Genomic DNA, 18,908 nt, shown 5'->3' with positions numbered 1-18,908 from the left:
ACCTGGCTGGAGATGAAGGCCTACATGCTGTCATTGTTGACTCCGCCCTTGTTCTTTCCCATTTCAGCTGAACACAAAGGAAATTTTTTTTAGTATAGAAACCAGAATATGGCATTTCAAGAGAGCAGTCAGTCAATCTAAAACTTACTAAAAAATTCTTGGAGTTTCCCATCCTTGACGGCTTGGAGAAGGTCAGAACAGGAAATTTGGGGAAGAGTAAGGAAGTATAGGGCGACCTGTTGCTCCTCCTCAGTCAGCGCCTCAAGCACAACAGTAATATCGCAGCGAGGGTTGACAGTCCAATGCAAGGGGAACAAGGGGCGATCTTTTGCATCACGGATGAGATTGGGAATTTCAGGGGAGTGGACAATCTTAAAATTTTTTTTCTGCCAATGTTTGAAGTTACTTTTCAAAGGCTTGAATATGGCCATGTTGGGGCGGGCTGAGAATGGAACAAAGGATACACAGGATGGTTTGGCAATACTAGTTTTGTAAAAGTAAAAAAATATGGGGTAAGTAGGAACGAAACCTACTTGCTCGCACAACAATTCGAAGCAGCGAATAAAACCCCAGGCGTTCGGTAGAAGTTGACAAGGGGCGACGTGCAAGAAGGTAAGCACGTCGCAGACAAAATTAGAAAATGGGAGCTTCATGAAAAGCTTGGTAAAAATGTACCCATGAAGAAACAACCAGGCGGGCGCCCCGTCGGCTCCTGAAGGCTTTAGGGTTACAACCTCGTTATCTTCACAAGGAGAAACATTCAAGGATAAGTCATCGTTATGGCCGGTGTCAGGGTTCACGTTTGTGAAACCCTGAGCGGTGAGGCGGTTGTTGTTCAGAGATTGGACGCTGTTCCAAACGGAACGAAAAAGGCACTTGAGGCACTTGAGATCAATGCATTTTTCACTAGTACGCCAATCCTCAGAGGTGGAGGGGTTATCGGTGGAAATATGAGAGGTTATGGAGGCGGTTCTTATGGTGGACGAATTGTTAGATTCAGAATCAGAATCAACATGGATAAGTTCTTGACTAACGGTGGTGCGGTCATCATCAGACACAGAATCAAGGGAAAGGGAAGAAAAAGTTTGACCTTTGGTAGACATTTTGTGAAGTTTCATGAGTGGAAGATGAACATAAAGTAAAAGATAAAAAGAGGGAAGAAAGACTGACCGAAGAGAGATGAAGTAACCGGAAAACAACGAGCAATGGTGGCCGGAGGATGCAGTGAGAGTCACCGGAGTAGCAAGAGTCACCGGAGCAAGAGTTCAGAAACGCAAAAGCTTTAGAGTGAAGAATAGTAAAATAAAGTAAAATGGAGATTTGGGGGATTTTTATAGGCAGTTGAAGAAAGAAGGAGAAGCGACACGACCACTTTGAAACGTTTGCACGAAATGAGGCAATCCCTCGAATCTCGCGTGAAAAGACAGCGGCAGTTGAATGCTAATGATGGCAATTTCTTGGTAACGGTGCAACACCATATGAAACGGCGCCAGCTCAACGATTTGGGCGACCTGAAGGCGAACTCCATAAGACATGTAAACTTCAAAATAAGTGAAGTCTCATGTCTTGTGGGCTTGTGGGCTAGGGTAGGAGAGGGCGAGCTAATCATATGAGGGCGATGTGATTTTTTCTGCTCCAATTATAAGACATTTCAGCTTCAGAGCAAACAAAGCTTCATGTCTTGTGTGCTTGTGGGCTTGTGGACCGGGCGGGTCATGACAAGCCTGTGGACCCGCCCGAAAGACCAACACCCAGTAGATAAGGATGCAGGTCCCAGCTGGAAGACGTGGACCCGAGTTATTTTGTCTTGTTGTATTATATGTATATATGTTTGTCTTATTTCACATAGGGATTTGGGCCCTGCATGTAAGACCCAAATCCACGAATATTCTAGATAAGGATCACTCCTACTATAAAAGGAGGTGACCTCACCTTGTACTAGACACCTTTCCTTTTTGATCATTAATGAGATATTTTCCTCATTTATACATCACATATATTCTTTTAGCTCTGCTAAGGTTTGTTTAGGGTACCTTTTATCCTCTTTAGACCTTAGTCCAGAACAAAAATCATATAATTTATCAAATTACCATATATCATAATAATAATTAAAATAAAATAATAAATAACCTAATAATGGAAAATGGGGTGTTACACGTGATGACCCCTAAACCTTTATTTTGGTATGAGCCTATATCTCTTCTTAATTTAGTTCACTTGTAATTAATGTAATTTAATGGATAAACTATTACATTTTTGGTGCAATTTGATTACAGGCATGTCTAAGACGCACCTTAAGGGTGCAAAGAATTTCATACAACCCGAAACAATAACAGAAACAGAAACAGAAACTTGAACATTAGGATCTCTGTACATGATAAAAGTTCTAAAAGCTTGGACATTATCGCACATTAAAACAGTGTCTTAGCCGCACTTTTGTAGTGCGTCCAAGACGCACGTTTATGTGCAATTTTTCTCGCGAAACCAGAAACATAAACAGAAACAGAAGCAGAAGCAGAGACAGGAACAAAAAGAAACAGAAACATAAACAGGAACAGAAAGATTGAGCAACAAACAAATAAACATAATTTGTTAACAAAATTCTATTACAATGGTTTGATTATACATGATACATTACATAATTTCCTAACATACAAGTACAATGACCCCTAAATCCTAAGCCCTAAACTTAGTACTTGAAAAATACAAGTACAATGACCCCTAGGGGATAAATCAGGAGGATTTTTTTCCCCTCTTCTTCAGGTCCTCTTCCTTGTCTTCTGATCCTTCTCTTTCTTCCTGTCCTCCTCCTCTACTGGTCCAACCATCTTCTTCAAGGCCCGGTTGGGGAATCCAGCAGCGCCGCCAACTAAGTCTAGATGTTTCCATCATTACAAATGGTCTCCAACGAGGCTATTTCTCCCAGAGCTTGGACCATTCCATTTATCAAGTTTAGGTACTTTGAATAACCAAGGATGGTCACCCCTACATTAGCAAGTTTGGCACTCTGAATTTGAAATATCGCTCTCAAAGTACACAAACTTGCTAATGCTGGGGATAATATCCGCATCACCCCAACCATTGACAACTCAAAACCATAAGACGTATGAAAAAGAAAGAGCATAAGAGGAAGAAGGGAGATATTTGTGTGAAAATGAAGGAAGGAAGAGACCCTATTTATAGTGCTCGAACTTGCATAGATGGTAACGAAAAACATAGAAAATAACGGATGCATTTAATGGCTTTTCCCGGTTGTTGAGTTATGGTCAATGGCTGGTGCGTTTTAATCGCATGCTCAAGGTGCGTCAACGAAACACTCTCAAAGTGTGTCTCTGTCGCTCTTACGAAATGAGGCTTTAAGTGCGACAGAGACGCGCTATGAGGGTGCGTTCAAAAGGGGTTCTTTCAGGTTTCACTATTTTCCTTGGATCTGAATAGATGTGGGGGGGAGGTCTGAATAATAATTCCCTTAATATAAATTTTATTATTATATGGAAATGATATCTCTACAACCATTCCACCCACACTCCAATGAGAGATAAGAATATATATAATATGATGACTGATGTGATAAAAAAAAGTGAGAGATATGAAAAAAAAAATGTGAGTGAAAATGATATAAAATAAGAAGTAGGTGTGAACGAATCGAAACTTTATTTTATACCGACTATGTGAGACAACATTTTATTATGAGTGTGGAGTTCCTCTCCGTTCCACGTCCTCGCATCCCTTATACTTTGCAGAATTTAACTACAACAAAGGTAACTAGGTGAACCAGATAGAAGAATGTTCTCTTATAGATCTGTATGTAGCAGTGTAGCGGCGGTAACAAAAAGAAAGAGGGATAAAAGTTAGGGAAAATATGAAATTGGATAATAGTAAGTAAGAAATCTAGGGTTTTTACGTTTATACGTGATTCCTTAATCTTTGGTATCAGGCCATGCTATTAAAACTTCTAGTCAAATATCCTCAATTCTTTATTTTGATTGTAATTTTTTTTCTTTTATGTTATCGGCTATGTTTATGGTTCTTTATATATTTTTTATGGGTCCGTCTAGTGTGGTCCCTTCTTTTGGGACCAATTTTAGACTTTGTTGACCTACTATCACGAGTCCCTGATTCAATATGGAATTGATGGTGCGAAAGGGAGGATAAATCCCCTAAATCAAATGGGTTTTTTGTTTTTGTATTGCTCATTTTCTTCCTGAAATCACCACTAAATTAAATGAGTTTCTCTCAACTGGTTCTTTACTTTAGTTTTGGATATGTGAGGAGACATAAGTTTTGTCCAATCCTTAACTCTATTTCCAAATTTTTCAAACACGAGATTAATTAACACTTAATGAAGTACTAAAAAAAAAAGAAAATGATAGTTGGTCACCGGTCAAACAAAGGGGTTTAAATTTGGACATTTTTTTTGGCGTCCATATTAGGGAAACCCATTTTTTATTAGCTTCTTGACATCCCGTGGGCGGTACCCATATCTCAAATTTGTTATAGGGGAATTTTCATCCCAACCCCAGAGATAAAAAATTTCTAAGACCAAGGCAAAAAAATGGGGTAATCCTCACGGAGATACCCATATACGTACGAGTGGTAATCGAGAGGCATTAAATTTTCACCAACATGAGTAATAGAATATGAATTAAATAGCTGAATTAAGTGACATTGAGTTTAAGTTAATTTACATTTATAAGCATGCAATTTTTTGGTAGATTTTTTTTTATGGCAAATGTTAGTGGTTAGATATTAATAAGTTACAAATATTTCTCTCAGGGTTCGAACCGTGGACCTTCCCCTCCCCATTCATATGTCCCCAGCTCTTACCACTTAAGTTATCCTTTCGGGACAGATAACTCTTATCACTTGGTAAAATTGACTTATATATTTTGGGGTTGAATATGGTTTTGATCCTTGACAAATACGCCCTCATCTAAAATAGTCTTTGTAAAAGAAAATTCATAACTTTTCATCCTTGATAAAATTTTATTTGATTGAAAAATATTCTTCTAATGTCATAATGGTGATGTGTCAAGGATAAAAATAAATGTGAAGAAGTCTCACATTCACTAAAGACTTTGTCATTTAAGTGTTTAGAAAATGTAGAATATATATTAATTAATCATCACCTCTAATAGTTTTTAAGATAAATTAAGTTAATCTAGTCTAATAACAAGAAAAGAAAAAGAAAAGAAAAAAAGTTATCAATAAACTAGATCAAATAGTAATTTTGTCTCGTGATCAGGATAAAACCTGTTATATATAGACCACAGTTTCTGGCAAATTCTGCTTCATCTATTGTAGAAATTTGGGCAGGAAATACTATAAAAACATGACGCCAACAAAATCCAATTGCAGATTCCTTATACCTGCCAAGATTAATTTTATCCAATCAGTCCAATTTGAGAAGCACTTAACCACAAACTATTCTCACTATAGTAGCTTAGATAATTTAGTCACAGAATGCATTTTATATAGACATTTTAGCAGGAAACCCATATCTTATGAACTTCCTTTACCATCACGCTACTCACTTTTTGGCACGTTGTGAGTTAGCTAGCATATAGTCCCATACGATTACTAATATCAATAATATAGAGTCCCATTGTAATGTCTCGGATATGTATATGGTTTCTCTTTAGGTTTAACTAATAAAATGTACGTACCAATATCATTATATCAACTTGGATGAGCCAAATTAAAGGACACTCCATTTTGGCATTTTTCAATCAAACAGAGATCAACTTGAAGACAACAGATAATAATGTTTGTTTATACGTCAACAATTCTACGCGTTCTGTAATGTGAACGCAAAATTTTGGACATGTTGGTTCTCTATAGTATTTAGTTCAATCATTTGTGAGCTATACATGTATTAGGCATGGTGCAAATTGAATATATGGGGCTGCCAATACACCTTGAATACTTGCAATTCTATATGTTCATGTTTTTACTTGTTATGAAATATATATTATATTTAGTATATGATATGTATGTAACATGTTCATTATATATCTAAATTTTTTCACTCATTTTACATCCTCTGTATTTTTTATTTCTGCATTTTTAATTTCATATAACTTTATTATGCCTCATTAATTCATTATACAATTTTTTTTCTAATTTACATTAAAATATAGATTCTTTAATTTTATATTAACGTGAATACCTGATCATCTATAAATGTTAAGAATTATTGTGTCCCTTACCATATCCATACCGAATATTTGTAATGGGTTATCCACACAAAAAAATCCAACATTAAAAAATGTTAGCAATTTATGTTGAACGATTAATTAATCAAATTAATCAAATACTAGTGAAGACATGACTATTCAATTTGGGCTAGAATAATTTTGCATGACTATTCAATTTTAAAATGTTTATCAAAGAATGTTGAACTATTTATTAAAATTTAATTTATATCTGTTGGTGTTAAATCAAGCATGTGGCAAAAGAAGGAGGTGCCGCACAACCACCTCTTCCACCTCTTGCACCACCGCTTGCAGAAAAGAAAAGGGCATCTCCATCATATTGAATCATATCGTTGATGTTTCCATGTCTATAAAAGAGAGTGTTGGGAGAGACTGAAGATGTGTCTCAGGTTCAGAAACTTGGGCAGCCATGAGATGCCACTGAAAGCAACAGGAAGTGTCTATGAGAAGTACCAAACATGTATGATTACAGTTAGCTGAGAGTGCCACTGATGTAGAAGGAGCTTAGAGCTCCATGTTGTGAGTCTCCCTCATCTATCATCCAACTTAATTTTGGTTCCTACAAACAAACTAAACTTATATGGATAAGAACTTGAGTTTCTGATTAAGAATAAGAATGAAAATTAGAAGAAAAATAATAACAAGTTTTGAAATTGAAATTTTTAAAACAAGGATTAAAATTTTAAAGTATTTTAATTCGGAAAATTTTAATTTATGAAATCTCACTCTTATAGTTAGAGAAAATATAAAATGTGAGCAAAGTAATAGTATCACCTAAGAGATTTTGAATTTAGGGTTAATCCTCTAATTGGTCCCTGTGGTTGTGTGGCCGTCTGAAATTAGTCCCTCCCGTAAAATCTAAGTCCTCGCGTTTGAAAAAGTGTGTGTAGCAGGTCCTCGCCGGAGGGACTAATTTCCACACACTTTTCAAACGCGAGGACTTAGATTTTACGGGAGGGACTAATTTCAGACGGCCACACAACCATATGGACCAATTAGAGGATTATCCCTTGAATTTATGTATTAGATTTTGTTGGGTTGTGAAATGCATAAAATTTTAGGAGATCTTCATATTAGTTTAAGAGAGTAAACTAAAGTGAACGGTAAGTCACAACTTTAACTCAAAATCACAACTTTAATCAGCATTTGATGTATATGAGTTCTTTCACTTTTAAACTACTCAATTGAATGCTAAAATCAACTTGTTGCTAGACCATAAAAGACTTGTTTGTCCGTATAAGTCGGATTTACACACTACTTACTACTATGATGCTTACAATTCCAAGTCAGAGACATGTGCTTTTCAAACATTTGGATTTTGGAGACTTAGACAATCCACCCACTTTTTAGGTACAGTGATATTGATTCTTTTTACTACGACCATAAAGTAATGAAAAAAGAATATAAACAAAATTAAAAAATTTCATGTGAGCATGGCATCAAATTCCTCAATTATTGGTCATAATCTCAATATAATAATTAGCTCATAAGTCATAATCTCATCTCATGCAGCTTCATGTAGCTTCAAACAAAGCTGTTTCAGCACTAGCATCTTGTTCTACCTAATCCCTCCTACCCTATAAATATATTGAAATCAAAACCAAAATCAAAATCATCAACATTTGGTCTAGAGAAGAGACATTTTTCTCATATTCTCTTGTGTCAAGTAAGATAGTATTGTAGTCTGTTTTACACACACTAGTTAGCAAAAACATGTCTTCCAATAGTTGAAGTTGCTCATGTACCAAACACTGACAACATACATACACACAAGCACATGTTTGGTCACAGCATATTCACATTTTTATACACTTTTCCTGCAACTCCTCCAATGCTGCTCTTTCAAGCAGATCAACTTTTAGTGCAATTGTCAGTCTTTCAAGGAAAGGACAATCATGAGTTTGAAAACTGCATCTAAGATAAAGTATTGCCATAGATTTTCCTGCCACATGAGGCCAAAATTATGCACCTCCCCACCACAAACATTAATTTCAATTTGTAGTACATGCTTCACAGTTTATCTTTAATGTTGTTAGCTTAGTCATTTCTATGGTATTCACTTGCAGTTAACTACACTCCTTGAGCAGCTTCAACTGAGTTTGGTGCTTGGATAAACATGGATGTGAAAAACTCTCTCCAAATAGCTAGAACTGCTTCTGATGCTTATGATGATGATGGGAGAGCCAAAAGGACTGGTAAAAATCAAAGTCTCTAAGTAACAAACCAATTTCATTTACTTGAGCTTGAATCCTGAATTTTAGTTAATTTTTGCAGGAACTGTGGGGAGTGCTGTGGCTCATATCATTACTGCAGTTATTGGTTCTGGTGTTTTGTCTCTGGCATGGAGTACTTCTCAACTAGGATGGATTGGAGGGCCAGTTGCCTTGCTTTGCTTTGCAATTATCACCTATGTTTCTTCATTCCTCATGTCTGATTGTTACAGACACCCTGATCCTGTCACTGGGAAGAGAAACTACTCATACATGGCTGCTGTTAGAATCAATCTTGGTACTAAAATCTTCTCCATTTTCTTTTACAATAACTGCAGCCAAACACTGCTATGCTTTTCATGCACTAAAGAGCACTTATCGGAGGTTATCTACTCGAAAAAGCACCGGATAAGCCCCGGTAGTGCTCTTTGGTCCATATCCAAAAAGGCTCAAAGTCTAACTACATTTTGTGCTAGTTCAGGTGAGAGAAGGACATATATGGCTGGTTTCCTTCAATTCTTGACCTTGTATGGGACTTGTATTGCTTATGTACTCACAACAGCAAATAGTCTAAGGTGCTACTCCTGTTAAACCCCTCATGAGATTGGAAGATTACCCTAATACTATATACTATTTGTATGAAAATGTGATATTATAGAGACTTTTTATGAATGAATGACACATTTTTGTCTTACTAATACAGAGCGATTATGAAATCAAATTGCTATCACAAGGAAGGGCATCAAGCTCCTTGTGGTTATGGGGGTAGTTTGTATATGGTGATGTTTGGAATTGTTCAGATTCTAATGTCATTCATACCAGATCTTCACAACATGGCATGGGTTTCAGTTGTTGCTGCAATTATGTCCTTCACATACTCATTCATTGGACTAGGACTTGGAATATCCACAGTCATAAGTAATTTTTGTTTTGACTCATTTTCTGTCAATTTAAGATTCAACTTATTTGACAATTTTAAGCTTTCTGACAATTGATAACTTTTGTTGCACTTGCAGAAAATGGAAGAATTATGGGCAGCTTAACAGGAGTACCAGCTGCTAATATTGCTGACAAGTTATGGCTAGTCTTCCAAGCACTTGGTGACATAGCATTTGCCTATCCTTACTCAATTATCCTTCTTGAGATACAGGTACTTTAAATTTCATATTCAAATTGGGTGCATAGAGGGTAGGGTGATTTAAGTTAGAAAGGAAGACAAAAAAATATTTTGATAGCTGAAACAAAGTATGAAATTTTGTTGAACAAAGGACACACTAGAGTCTCCTCCACCAGAAAATCAAACAATGAAAAAGGCCTCCATGATGGCAATCTTCATCACAACATTCTTCTATCTCTGCTGTGGATGCTTTGGATATGCTGCTTTTGGAAATGCTACACCAGGGAACCTCTTGACAGGTTTTGGGTTTTATGAGCCTTTCTGGCTCATTGACCTTGCTAATGCTTGCATTATTCTTCATTTGGTGGGAGGATATCAGGTACTACTAGTGTTACTAATCAAAGTTGACTAAGGAGAACTTTTTAATGTTAACTGACTATTAATACTTTTGTGTCATTTTGCATGGTCTTCTCTTCAGATTTTCTGCCAGCCAATATACAGTTCTGTTGATAGATGGTCTTCAAGAAGATTCCCAGACAGTGGCTTTGTGAATAACTCCTACAAAGTAAAACTGCCTCTGTTGCCTGCTTTTCAGCTGAATCTTTTCAGGTTCTGTTTTAGAACAGCCTATGTGATTTCAACCACTGGACTTGCAATCTTGTTTCCTTACTTCAACCAAGTTCTTGGAGTGTTAGGAGCTGTAAACTTCTGGCCACTGGCTATATATTTCCCAGTAGAGATGTACTTTGTGCAGCAGAATGTTGGTGCTTGGACTAAAAAATGGATCATTCTCAGGACTTTTAGCTTTGCTTGCTTTCTTGTCACAGTGGTAGGCCTCATCGGGTCAATTGAAGGAATCATAAAAGAAAAACTTGGATGAAAGATGAAAGGTTTAGTGTGTGTTCGGATACCAGTTTAGCATAATGTGAATGGAATCTCATCGCAATTCATAAGAAAAGTTTATGTCCACTTTTTGTCTAACTTCTATTTTACCCATGTCAACTATATTCAAACATAGCCTTATAAATCTCTAAATTGATTGTATAATATTTGTGTAATTCAATTTCATGTTGATGGTACGGTTGTTGAAATTTTGATAAGGGGTACACAATTGGGGGAGGATGCCTGAAGGTGAAAAAGGTGCTAGTCATGGAATATTGAGTTTTGCTTGGTGCAGAACACCCTTCAAAGAGCAAGTTCTAAAAGAGATGTAGTTTGCTATCTGTGATTGTCAAAATCTAAATTGTTGTTTCTGAAAACAATAATTATCAGTCCCATGCTGCTGAGTATATCTTACGTCAGAAGATTTTGGTGCAAATAGACGATTTTATTTAGAGTTCAATGACTATGTAGTGACATCTCTAATAATATTCAATTAAAATCAACTAATTTGCCATGTACTAATTAGATTTAAATTTAAATATATTTTTTAAATGAAAAATAGAAAAATATGATTAGATGCGTGTGTAAAACACTCTATACAGTATCAGTACATACAAATTAAATCCTTTTATATATACATACAATACAAAAATTCACAATCTTCAATGTCATTATAGTAATTTTAAGATAAAAGAGGGATGAGAAGCCCAAAATGATAGTGATATTTGGGCTTTAGTTGTTAGTGTAGTCTTGTTTAAAAACTTTAAGACTATTGGACTTTTGACATACCCACTTATAAATTATAAGATTTTTTATCTCACTCATGTGGGACTTTTATTATTAGTTTCATTAAGCGAAACCTCAGAGGTAATTGGTGTCAGCTTGTATTCCTTTTATTTGAACTTCCGTCTCACGGAGTCATGACTAGATTTAGTTGGTAGTACTTTTTTTGCTGAGTATTTTTTGGGCTTTTTTTTTGTGTGAATCTTGGGTCTTTGAGTTAATTGCACTCTGATACAACTTGTTGGATTCGAAGCATGCACGCCTAAAATAGTTCTAAATGTCCAAAAGAATGTTTGAACTTTAGTTGTGGGTGTGATTTAGTCCAAAAACCTAAACTTTTTTTTTTCGTCCCACCTATGATGAACTTCTTTTTAGTTTTAATAATATTCTGGGCGAGATCTATATATTATTTAGAGGAAACGAAAAATATTTGAGTTTAGATATTTAATTGAATCTACAATCTGCAATAATTTATACAATTGAGACCTTATTTTAAAAAAAGTATTTACACATGTCGCTACCATAATAAATAGCCTTTTTAATATGTTTTTTTAAACCTTACTTCGTCAATCTCTTGGTTAACCTCTCGTGTGTTTAACCATCACAATGAATATGAATCTTAGATTATTTGCTTGTTTCTACCAATATGAACATTCTTTATGAGATCTCTAACCAGAAAAGATGGGTTACCATTGTTAATTTCAATTTGGCTGAAGTCTCTTTCCCTTCAATGTTTTAGTAGTCTATTGATTTTTGACCTCATATTAGGGCATAATCTCATCATTAAAGAACAACCTCAATAAAATTTTAGCACATAATTGTCCCAATTTTTCATAGTATGCATTGTTTATGTTTATTCCTTTCTCCACTTCCTTTTGGAAATCAAAACAAAAAAAGAGACAATAAAGAAGATTGCATGATAATCCATCATAGCAACCATGAAATAGAACATAATAGAAAGTGTTACTTCCTTTTGTTGGCCAATGGAGATTGCCCATGAAAAGAGTAAGGTGTTGCGATTATGGATACACCGATGTCATCAGTCCCCTCATATGGTTCTAGCACGTACACTATGACGACGTCATTTACCATAGACCTTTTGGTTTGGTTGCTACCTCAATAGAACCACATTCACTTACTTTTTAATTAGTATCAGATCATGGATTTGAAAAACTCTCTCCTAATAACTACAACTGCTTCTGGTGCTTACGATGATGATGGGAGAGCAAAAAGGACTGGTAAAATCAAACCCCATTTTCATTTGCTTGAGTTTGAATCTTGAGTTTGACCTATATTTCTACATTCTTCCTATCTAATTGTTACAGAAATCCAGATCCTGTCACTGGGAAAAGATACTACTCATACATGGATGCGGTTAGAGTCACTCTTGGTAACAAACAACACAATAACTCTTTCATATGCCTTACTACCAGTTTTGATGCAAACCAGAGAGAACTTATTGGAGCTTATTTAGTGTATTTTTTTGCACAGAAGCTCGAATAAGCCCGTATTCAAAGACTGATATGCTTGTCATGAACTACTACCACTATAAGTATAACATCTAATTAAATTGTGTGTTCAGGGAAGAGAAGGACATGGCTTGCTGGTTTCCTTATATTTTTGGTTCTGTATTTGACCAGTATTTCATATCTGCTCACAACAGCAACTAGTCTAAGGTACTTCTCCTGTTAAACCTCTCATGAAGATGATTGCCGTTTCCTTTTTTTTTTTATGTGATATTATAAAGATTGGCTTAGATAGTGAGTCTCAGTGCTTTTTAAGGTTGTTGTCGTGTGACCTTACAGTCACTCAGTCACTCGTTTGAGCAGTGGAATAGCCACTTTCAAAAAGGCAAAGAAATACTGCTTACACTAGATAAGTAGATATACAAAGTAGTAGGTCGACCTCGGCCTCTCTCTAGACCTCATGCGTAGCATGAGCTTTATAACATCCTCTTTTTAAAGAAATTGGCTAGTGACACATTTCCAATTCTTTTTCTGCCACCATTTTATACATGGCCTGTCTAAGAGGTGCAAGAGCAAGATCACTTGATTTAATGACTGACATGGAGGATTTGCTGGTGGAGGAAGTTCTTGGCTCGGAGATGGCATTTGAAAGCAATGATTCAAGTGTTATAACTCAAAGCCTTACAATCAGTCAGGTTATTGATCCAATTGCAACCTTCAGATATGAGGAAGATGCGAATGTTAAAAGAAGCTTGTCTTTTCCGATCTAACAAAAGCTACAACGATTATGATGCTTACAATTAGAAACATGTGCATAATGAATTAATGATGAAAGTGGTGAACAAAGAATCAAAACAAAATTAAAAAATTCAAGTGATCATGGCATCAAATTCCTCAATTATATGGAAGGTCTTAATAAAATATTCAGCTCACAAATCTCATGTTATAATCATCTTCATATAGCTTCAAAATGAAGCTGTTTCAGCACTAGCATCCTGTTCTGCATAATCCCTCTCCTACATTATAAATATATTGAAATCACAATCAAAATCATCAACATTGGGTCAAGAGAAGAGACATTTTCCTCATATTCTCTTGTGTCAAGTACGCTAGTATTATTATTATAGTATGTTTTACTCACATTGCAAAAACTTGAAGTAGTACCAAGTATTACACACTGACAAAATACACACATGACAGTTTGTCTTTAATGTTAGCTTAGTCATTTCTTCTATGGTATCGTATTCACTTGCAGTAAACTAAACTCTTTGAACTTCAACTGAGTTAGGTACTTTGATAAAGATGGATGAGAAAAACTCTCCAAATAACTACAAATGCTTCTGGTGCATATGATGATGATGGGAGAGCCAAAAGGACTGGTAAAATAAAATTCTCTAAGACCATAACATAACCACTACATTTTCATTTACTTGAGTTCGAATCGTCAAGTTTAGTTCTTCTGCCATCATTTTTTCCAGGGACTTTAAGAAGTGCTGTGGCTCATATCATCACTGCTGTCATTGGTTCTGGTGTTCTGTCTCTTGCCTGGAGTACTTCTCAACTAGGATGGATTGGTGGGCCAGTTGCTTTGCTTTGCTTTGCAATTGTCACCTATGTTTCTTCATTCCTCATGTCTGATTGTTATAGATACCCTGATCCTGTCACTGGGAAAAGAAACTACTCATACATAGCTGCTGTTAGAGCCAATCTTGGTATACTCTTCTCCATTTTCTTGTGCAATCACTGTAGCCAGATATTGCTACGCATTTCATGAAGTATCACTGTAATTATAATGTCTAATAACTTATAGTGCTTGTTCAGGTGAGAGAAGAACATGGCTGGCTGGTTTCCTTCAATTTTTGACCTTGTATGGAACTAATATCGCTTATGTACTCACAACAGCAAATAGTCTCAGGTACTTCTCCTATCAAACCCCCTCATGAAATGAGAAGATCACCCAAATACTATTTTTCATCACTCGAATCCTCAAAGGGGATGTGTTGGTGAGTTAAGTTTTGCAGTGGATGGAAGGGAAGTGGGAGGGTTATGAGAAGCTCCCTTGAAGATTTTGAAAAGGGGAGATGGGTTAGGAAAATTTGTAAAGACTCTCCAAAACTCTTCTAAAACTTTTTTTTTTTGAAGGGCTCTTCTAAAACTCTTATTTAGTTGTTTCGTGTAGTCATCCCAAATTAAGAAGTTTAGAAAAATTTAAAACAACGGAAGAACTTACTCTCTTTCCCCTCACTTGCCCACCAATTTTACTCACATTAAGGGAGGGGAGGGCAAGTGAAGGAGAATGCGTGAGTTTTAAATTCCTCTAAACCCTAAATTTGGGGAACTCTACCAAACAACTAAATGAGGGAATTGGAGGGGTGTTGAAGTGTTTTGTAAAATTCTCAAACCCTTTCCCTCCTTTTAAATATCTCTCAAATAAGGGGAGAGCTTCTCATAAGTCTCCTCCTCCCCTTACCCCTTACTAAACTCAACTCACAAACATACCCTAAAGCATAGACACTGCTGTTCAAAAGAGCGTCCCGGTGTTGGACGCAAACACTCGTGCAACATGTGTCAAACACATTTTTGCAGTGTCTAAGCAATTTTTTTTCTTCGGCTCAGACACTTCAAACCGACACCTCTTGTTGACTGAACACTTGCGAGACACTGATATCATTAATTTTTTAAAGCCAAACAATAAAATATTTTTATACTTTAAATTAACATGTGAGATATAGTTGGAAATGAGTTTTGATCAAGTATGAGAGTGAAATTCTACAAATTACTAATTTGTCATTTGATGAATCAAAGAGTCTATTCTTTTCAATCATGATAATGAAAAAAGATGTGAAAATAATTAAATATTAGCTATTTCTTTTGAGACATAGTTTCTCAAAGGAGTGTTAATTTTTTCAAGCTCTTTGGGCACATGACATAGAATTGTTTTATATTTTCTTTATAAACAGGGTAACTTGTAATTTTAAAAAGGTGGATATATATATGCATTCATTCAGTGTCCTACTTTTTGAATGTTGTTTTTATCATGATGTCTGTGTCTTGTCGTGTCCAGTGTCTATGTTAGAGTCGGTGCTTTAAACTTGCATCTATTCCTTTTTTTTTTCATTTCATATAAGAGAGACCGTTCTTTGATTTCATTTTATTTTATTTTGGACTTAAGTATATGACACATGTTTGTTCTACTAATACAGAGCCATTCTGAAATCAAATTGTTATCACAAGGAAGGGCACCAGGCTCCTTGTAATTATGGGGGTAGTTTGTATATGGTGTTGTATGGACTTGTTCAGATTCTAGTGTCATGCATTCCAGATCTCCAAAACATGGCATGGCTTTCAGTTGTTGCTGCAATTATGTCCTTTACATACTCATTCATTGGACTAGGACTTGGCATAGCAACTGTCATAGGTAAATTTTCTTTTGATTCATTTGATGTCAATTTAAGGTTTCCCTTATTTGACAATTTCAAGCATTCTGATGATTAAGGAGAAAATGGAAGAATTATGTCCTAATTAAAAACCTACATTCAGATACAATTGTTAAAAAACCATATCATGATATTTAGTTAGAAGCAGAGAGGTGAATGAGTGAATATGAGAAAATGGTTAATTTTTGTTCCACTTGTAGAAAATGGAAGAATTATGGGGAGCCTAACTGGAGTACCAGCTGCTAATATTGGTGACAAGTTATGGTTAGTCTTCCAAGCACTTGGTGACATAGCCTATGCCTACCCTTACTCAATAATCCTTCTTGAGATACAGGTACCTTAACATTTCATATTAAAATTTTGTGGGTAGAGAAGAAAAATTGATGACTAAAACAATGCATTGAATTTTGTTGAGCAAAGGACACTCTAGAGTCTCCTCCACCAGAAAATCAAACGATGAAAAAGGCCTCCATGATTTCAATCATCATTACAACATTCTTCTACCTCTGTTGCGGAGGCTTTGGATATGCTGCTTTTGGAAATGCTACCCCAGGAAACCTCTTGACTGGATTTGGGTTTTACGAGCCTTACTGGCTGGTGGACCTTGCCAATGCTTGCATTATTCTTCACTTGGTGGGAGGATATCAGGTACTGCCAGTGTAACTTATCAAACATTATTTTGTTTACATTAAAATCATGACTTGTGATTGCTCATAAGGAGTACTTTTTATATATTCCTAATGTCAAATTGATAAAAATTCAGTACATCCAAAAAGTACATCATATTACATTCAAGAAATTACAAGAGAATAATAAAGCAATACATCAGAAGGGATTTAGATAGAAAATAATTCAGTTAGTCCTAACCCTCACCTCCCCGCTAGCTTTTGAGGTAGTATTATGTCTCTCAAATTCTAGTACCATAACATAGTTTTATCTAGATTTTTTATTGAAGACCACTCATACATTGGTCCCTAGCAAATGTCTAATCCTGCAAATTCCACACTTCATGTTCAGCTTTGGACGTAAGGGGGTGCGTTAATGTTCTAATTAACTAGAGATATGACCAATATAGTCCTTATAAATGGTGGCGCAATCCTCACTTCTATGCTAGTTTTTGGTGTAGAATTAGGTCTCTCAATTCTAATATTCTATCAGAGCCTATCTCAGATCTGTTTGTTAGAGTCCTCTTATATATGGGTCACCTCACAGATGTCCAATCATGCAAATTCCACGCTCAGATGTACAACCCTTGGTACGAGGTGTGTTAAAAGTTTCATATTGACTAAAGATATAACCCTTGGTAGAGAAACTCTCACTTCTAAACTAGTTTTTGCTTAGAATTCACACCTCCCAAATTCTAATATTAATGGGATCCTCTGCTTATCCAAAAAAAGATATGGGATCCTATAAATGACTTAGCAGAATTTAGTTATATTACCCTTATTCTCTTATTTGATTTATGGCATTTTGAAACACTTTTGAAACAACAACACAATCATCCCGCTTTACTAGCTTTTTGGCATAATCACAACTAGCAGGAACAACACAACTAGTTGATTAAAAAAATTACAAGCTGCTTTGCGTGTTATTCAATAATTAACCAAAACAACCTAAGTTGTTATCTAAAAAGCTTAACTTGTTTCTTCATCAGTAAAATGTATCAATTCTTCATTTATACCATTTTGTTAGTAGTTTCACTGTTTTTAAACTTTACCTGAATTGTTTTCATTTTGCATGTTCTCATCAGATTTTCTGCCAGCCAATATATAGTGTTGTTGAAAGATGGGCTTCAAGAAAATTTCCCGACAGTGACTTTGTGAATAATTTCTATAAACTGAAACTGCCTCTTTTGCCAAGTTTTCAGCTGAATATGTTCAGGTTCTGTTTCCGAACAATCTATGTGATTTCAACCACAGGAGTTGCAATCTTGTTCCCTTACTTCAACCAAGTATTAGGAGTGTTAGGAGCCATAAGCTTCTGGCCATTGAATATATATTTTCCGGTGGAGATGTACTCTGCGCAGAAGCAAGTTGGTCATTGGACAAGAAAATGGGTTGTTCTCAAGGCATTTAGCTTTGCTTGCTTTCTTGTCACAGTAGTGGGCCTCATCGGGTCACTTGAAGGAATCATAAAAGAAAAACTTGGATGAAAGATGAAAGGTCGGGTGTGTTTAGGTGTCACTTGAGTTTAACATCCCACTTTCATCTTATTTCATAAAAATCTATTTTTTAACTTTCTGTCTTGAAAAGTGTGATGGAATAGGATTATAAGTTTCTAAATTGATTGTATAATATTTTTGGCAGCGACTAGCATGGACCAGGTTTACCATGGACTACTTATCTTATTGTAGTGCTATGATGATTCTGAAATACTATGTTTTGTTGAAAGTATTTTTAGTCTTATTAACAAAATAACTTTGACGGTCAAATTGCATAATTTTTTAAATGAATAAAATAATAATAATAACAATTAATTAAAAATCAAGATTACAAAAATAACTCTTTTCACTATCATTTCCTTCCATTCACAAGATTTGCGATTCGAACCACACTAACTATTTGATTAAGGGACGAGGTGTTGAATCACTACACCAATAAACCAACTTCACTATCTATTTCCAATTTGCATACTCTTATATATAACCCATCAAATATTTGAAGAGAAAAATTTTGATGCACTGACAGTGTAAAGTTTTTTTACACCTTCAACCAATCAAATTTCTTGAATGTTGAAAGGAGAGATTTTCTATTTAATTAAATTAAGTAATATGACAAATCTTTAAAATCTGATTGGTT

The 18,908-nt window shown here is 35.5% G+C and overlaps 2 protein-coding genes across 4 annotated transcripts; both read left to right on the top strand.

The window, feature by feature from the left end:
• Positions 1–7,724: 7,724 nt before the first annotated feature.
• Positions 7,725–10,807, top strand: LOC130724065 (probable amino acid permease 7). Of its 2 annotated transcripts, none has more exons than XM_057575235.1 (8): positions 7,725–7,881; positions 8,282–8,410; positions 8,490–8,723; positions 8,907–9,000; positions 9,129–9,343; positions 9,442–9,575; positions 9,694–9,921; positions 10,021–10,807. In XM_057575235.1, the coding sequence occupies exons 2-8, from the start codon at positions 8,332–8,334 to the stop codon at positions 10,420–10,422; spliced, it is 1,386 nt and encodes a 461-aa protein (XP_057431218.1). In that variant the 5' UTR covers positions 7,725–7,881; positions 8,282–8,331; the 3' UTR covers positions 10,423–10,807. The 2 variants fall into 2 exon arrangements, with proteins under 2 accessions (XP_057431218.1, XP_057431219.1); XM_057575236.1 differs by lacking the exon at positions 7,725–7,881 and adding an exon at positions 7,888–8,139.
• Positions 10,808–13,688: 2,881 nt separating this feature from the next.
• Positions 13,689–18,503, top strand: LOC130726791 (probable amino acid permease 7). Of its 2 annotated transcripts, none has more exons than XM_057578097.1 (8): positions 13,689–13,777; positions 13,962–14,052; positions 14,152–14,385; positions 14,495–14,588; positions 15,877–16,091; positions 16,311–16,444; positions 16,531–16,758; positions 17,861–18,503. In XM_057578097.1, exons 2-8 carry the CDS (start codon positions 13,980–13,982, stop codon positions 18,260–18,262), a joined length of 1,380 nt encoding a protein of 459 aa, XP_057434080.1. In that variant the 5' UTR covers positions 13,689–13,777; positions 13,962–13,979; the 3' UTR covers positions 18,263–18,503. The 2 variants fall into 2 exon arrangements, with proteins under 2 accessions (XP_057434080.1, XP_057434081.1); XM_057578098.1 differs by having other exon boundaries at positions 13,741–13,799.
• The last annotated feature ends 405 nt before the right edge of the window (positions 18,504–18,908 follow it).

This window comes from Lotus japonicus, chromosome 6 (genome assembly GCF_012489685.1).
Source record: "Lotus japonicus ecotype B-129 chromosome 6, LjGifu_v1.2".
NCBI lineage: Eukaryota > Viridiplantae > Streptophyta > Magnoliopsida > Fabales > Fabaceae > Lotus > Lotus japonicus.
This window is presented reverse-complemented; position numbering and strand designations above follow the sequence as displayed.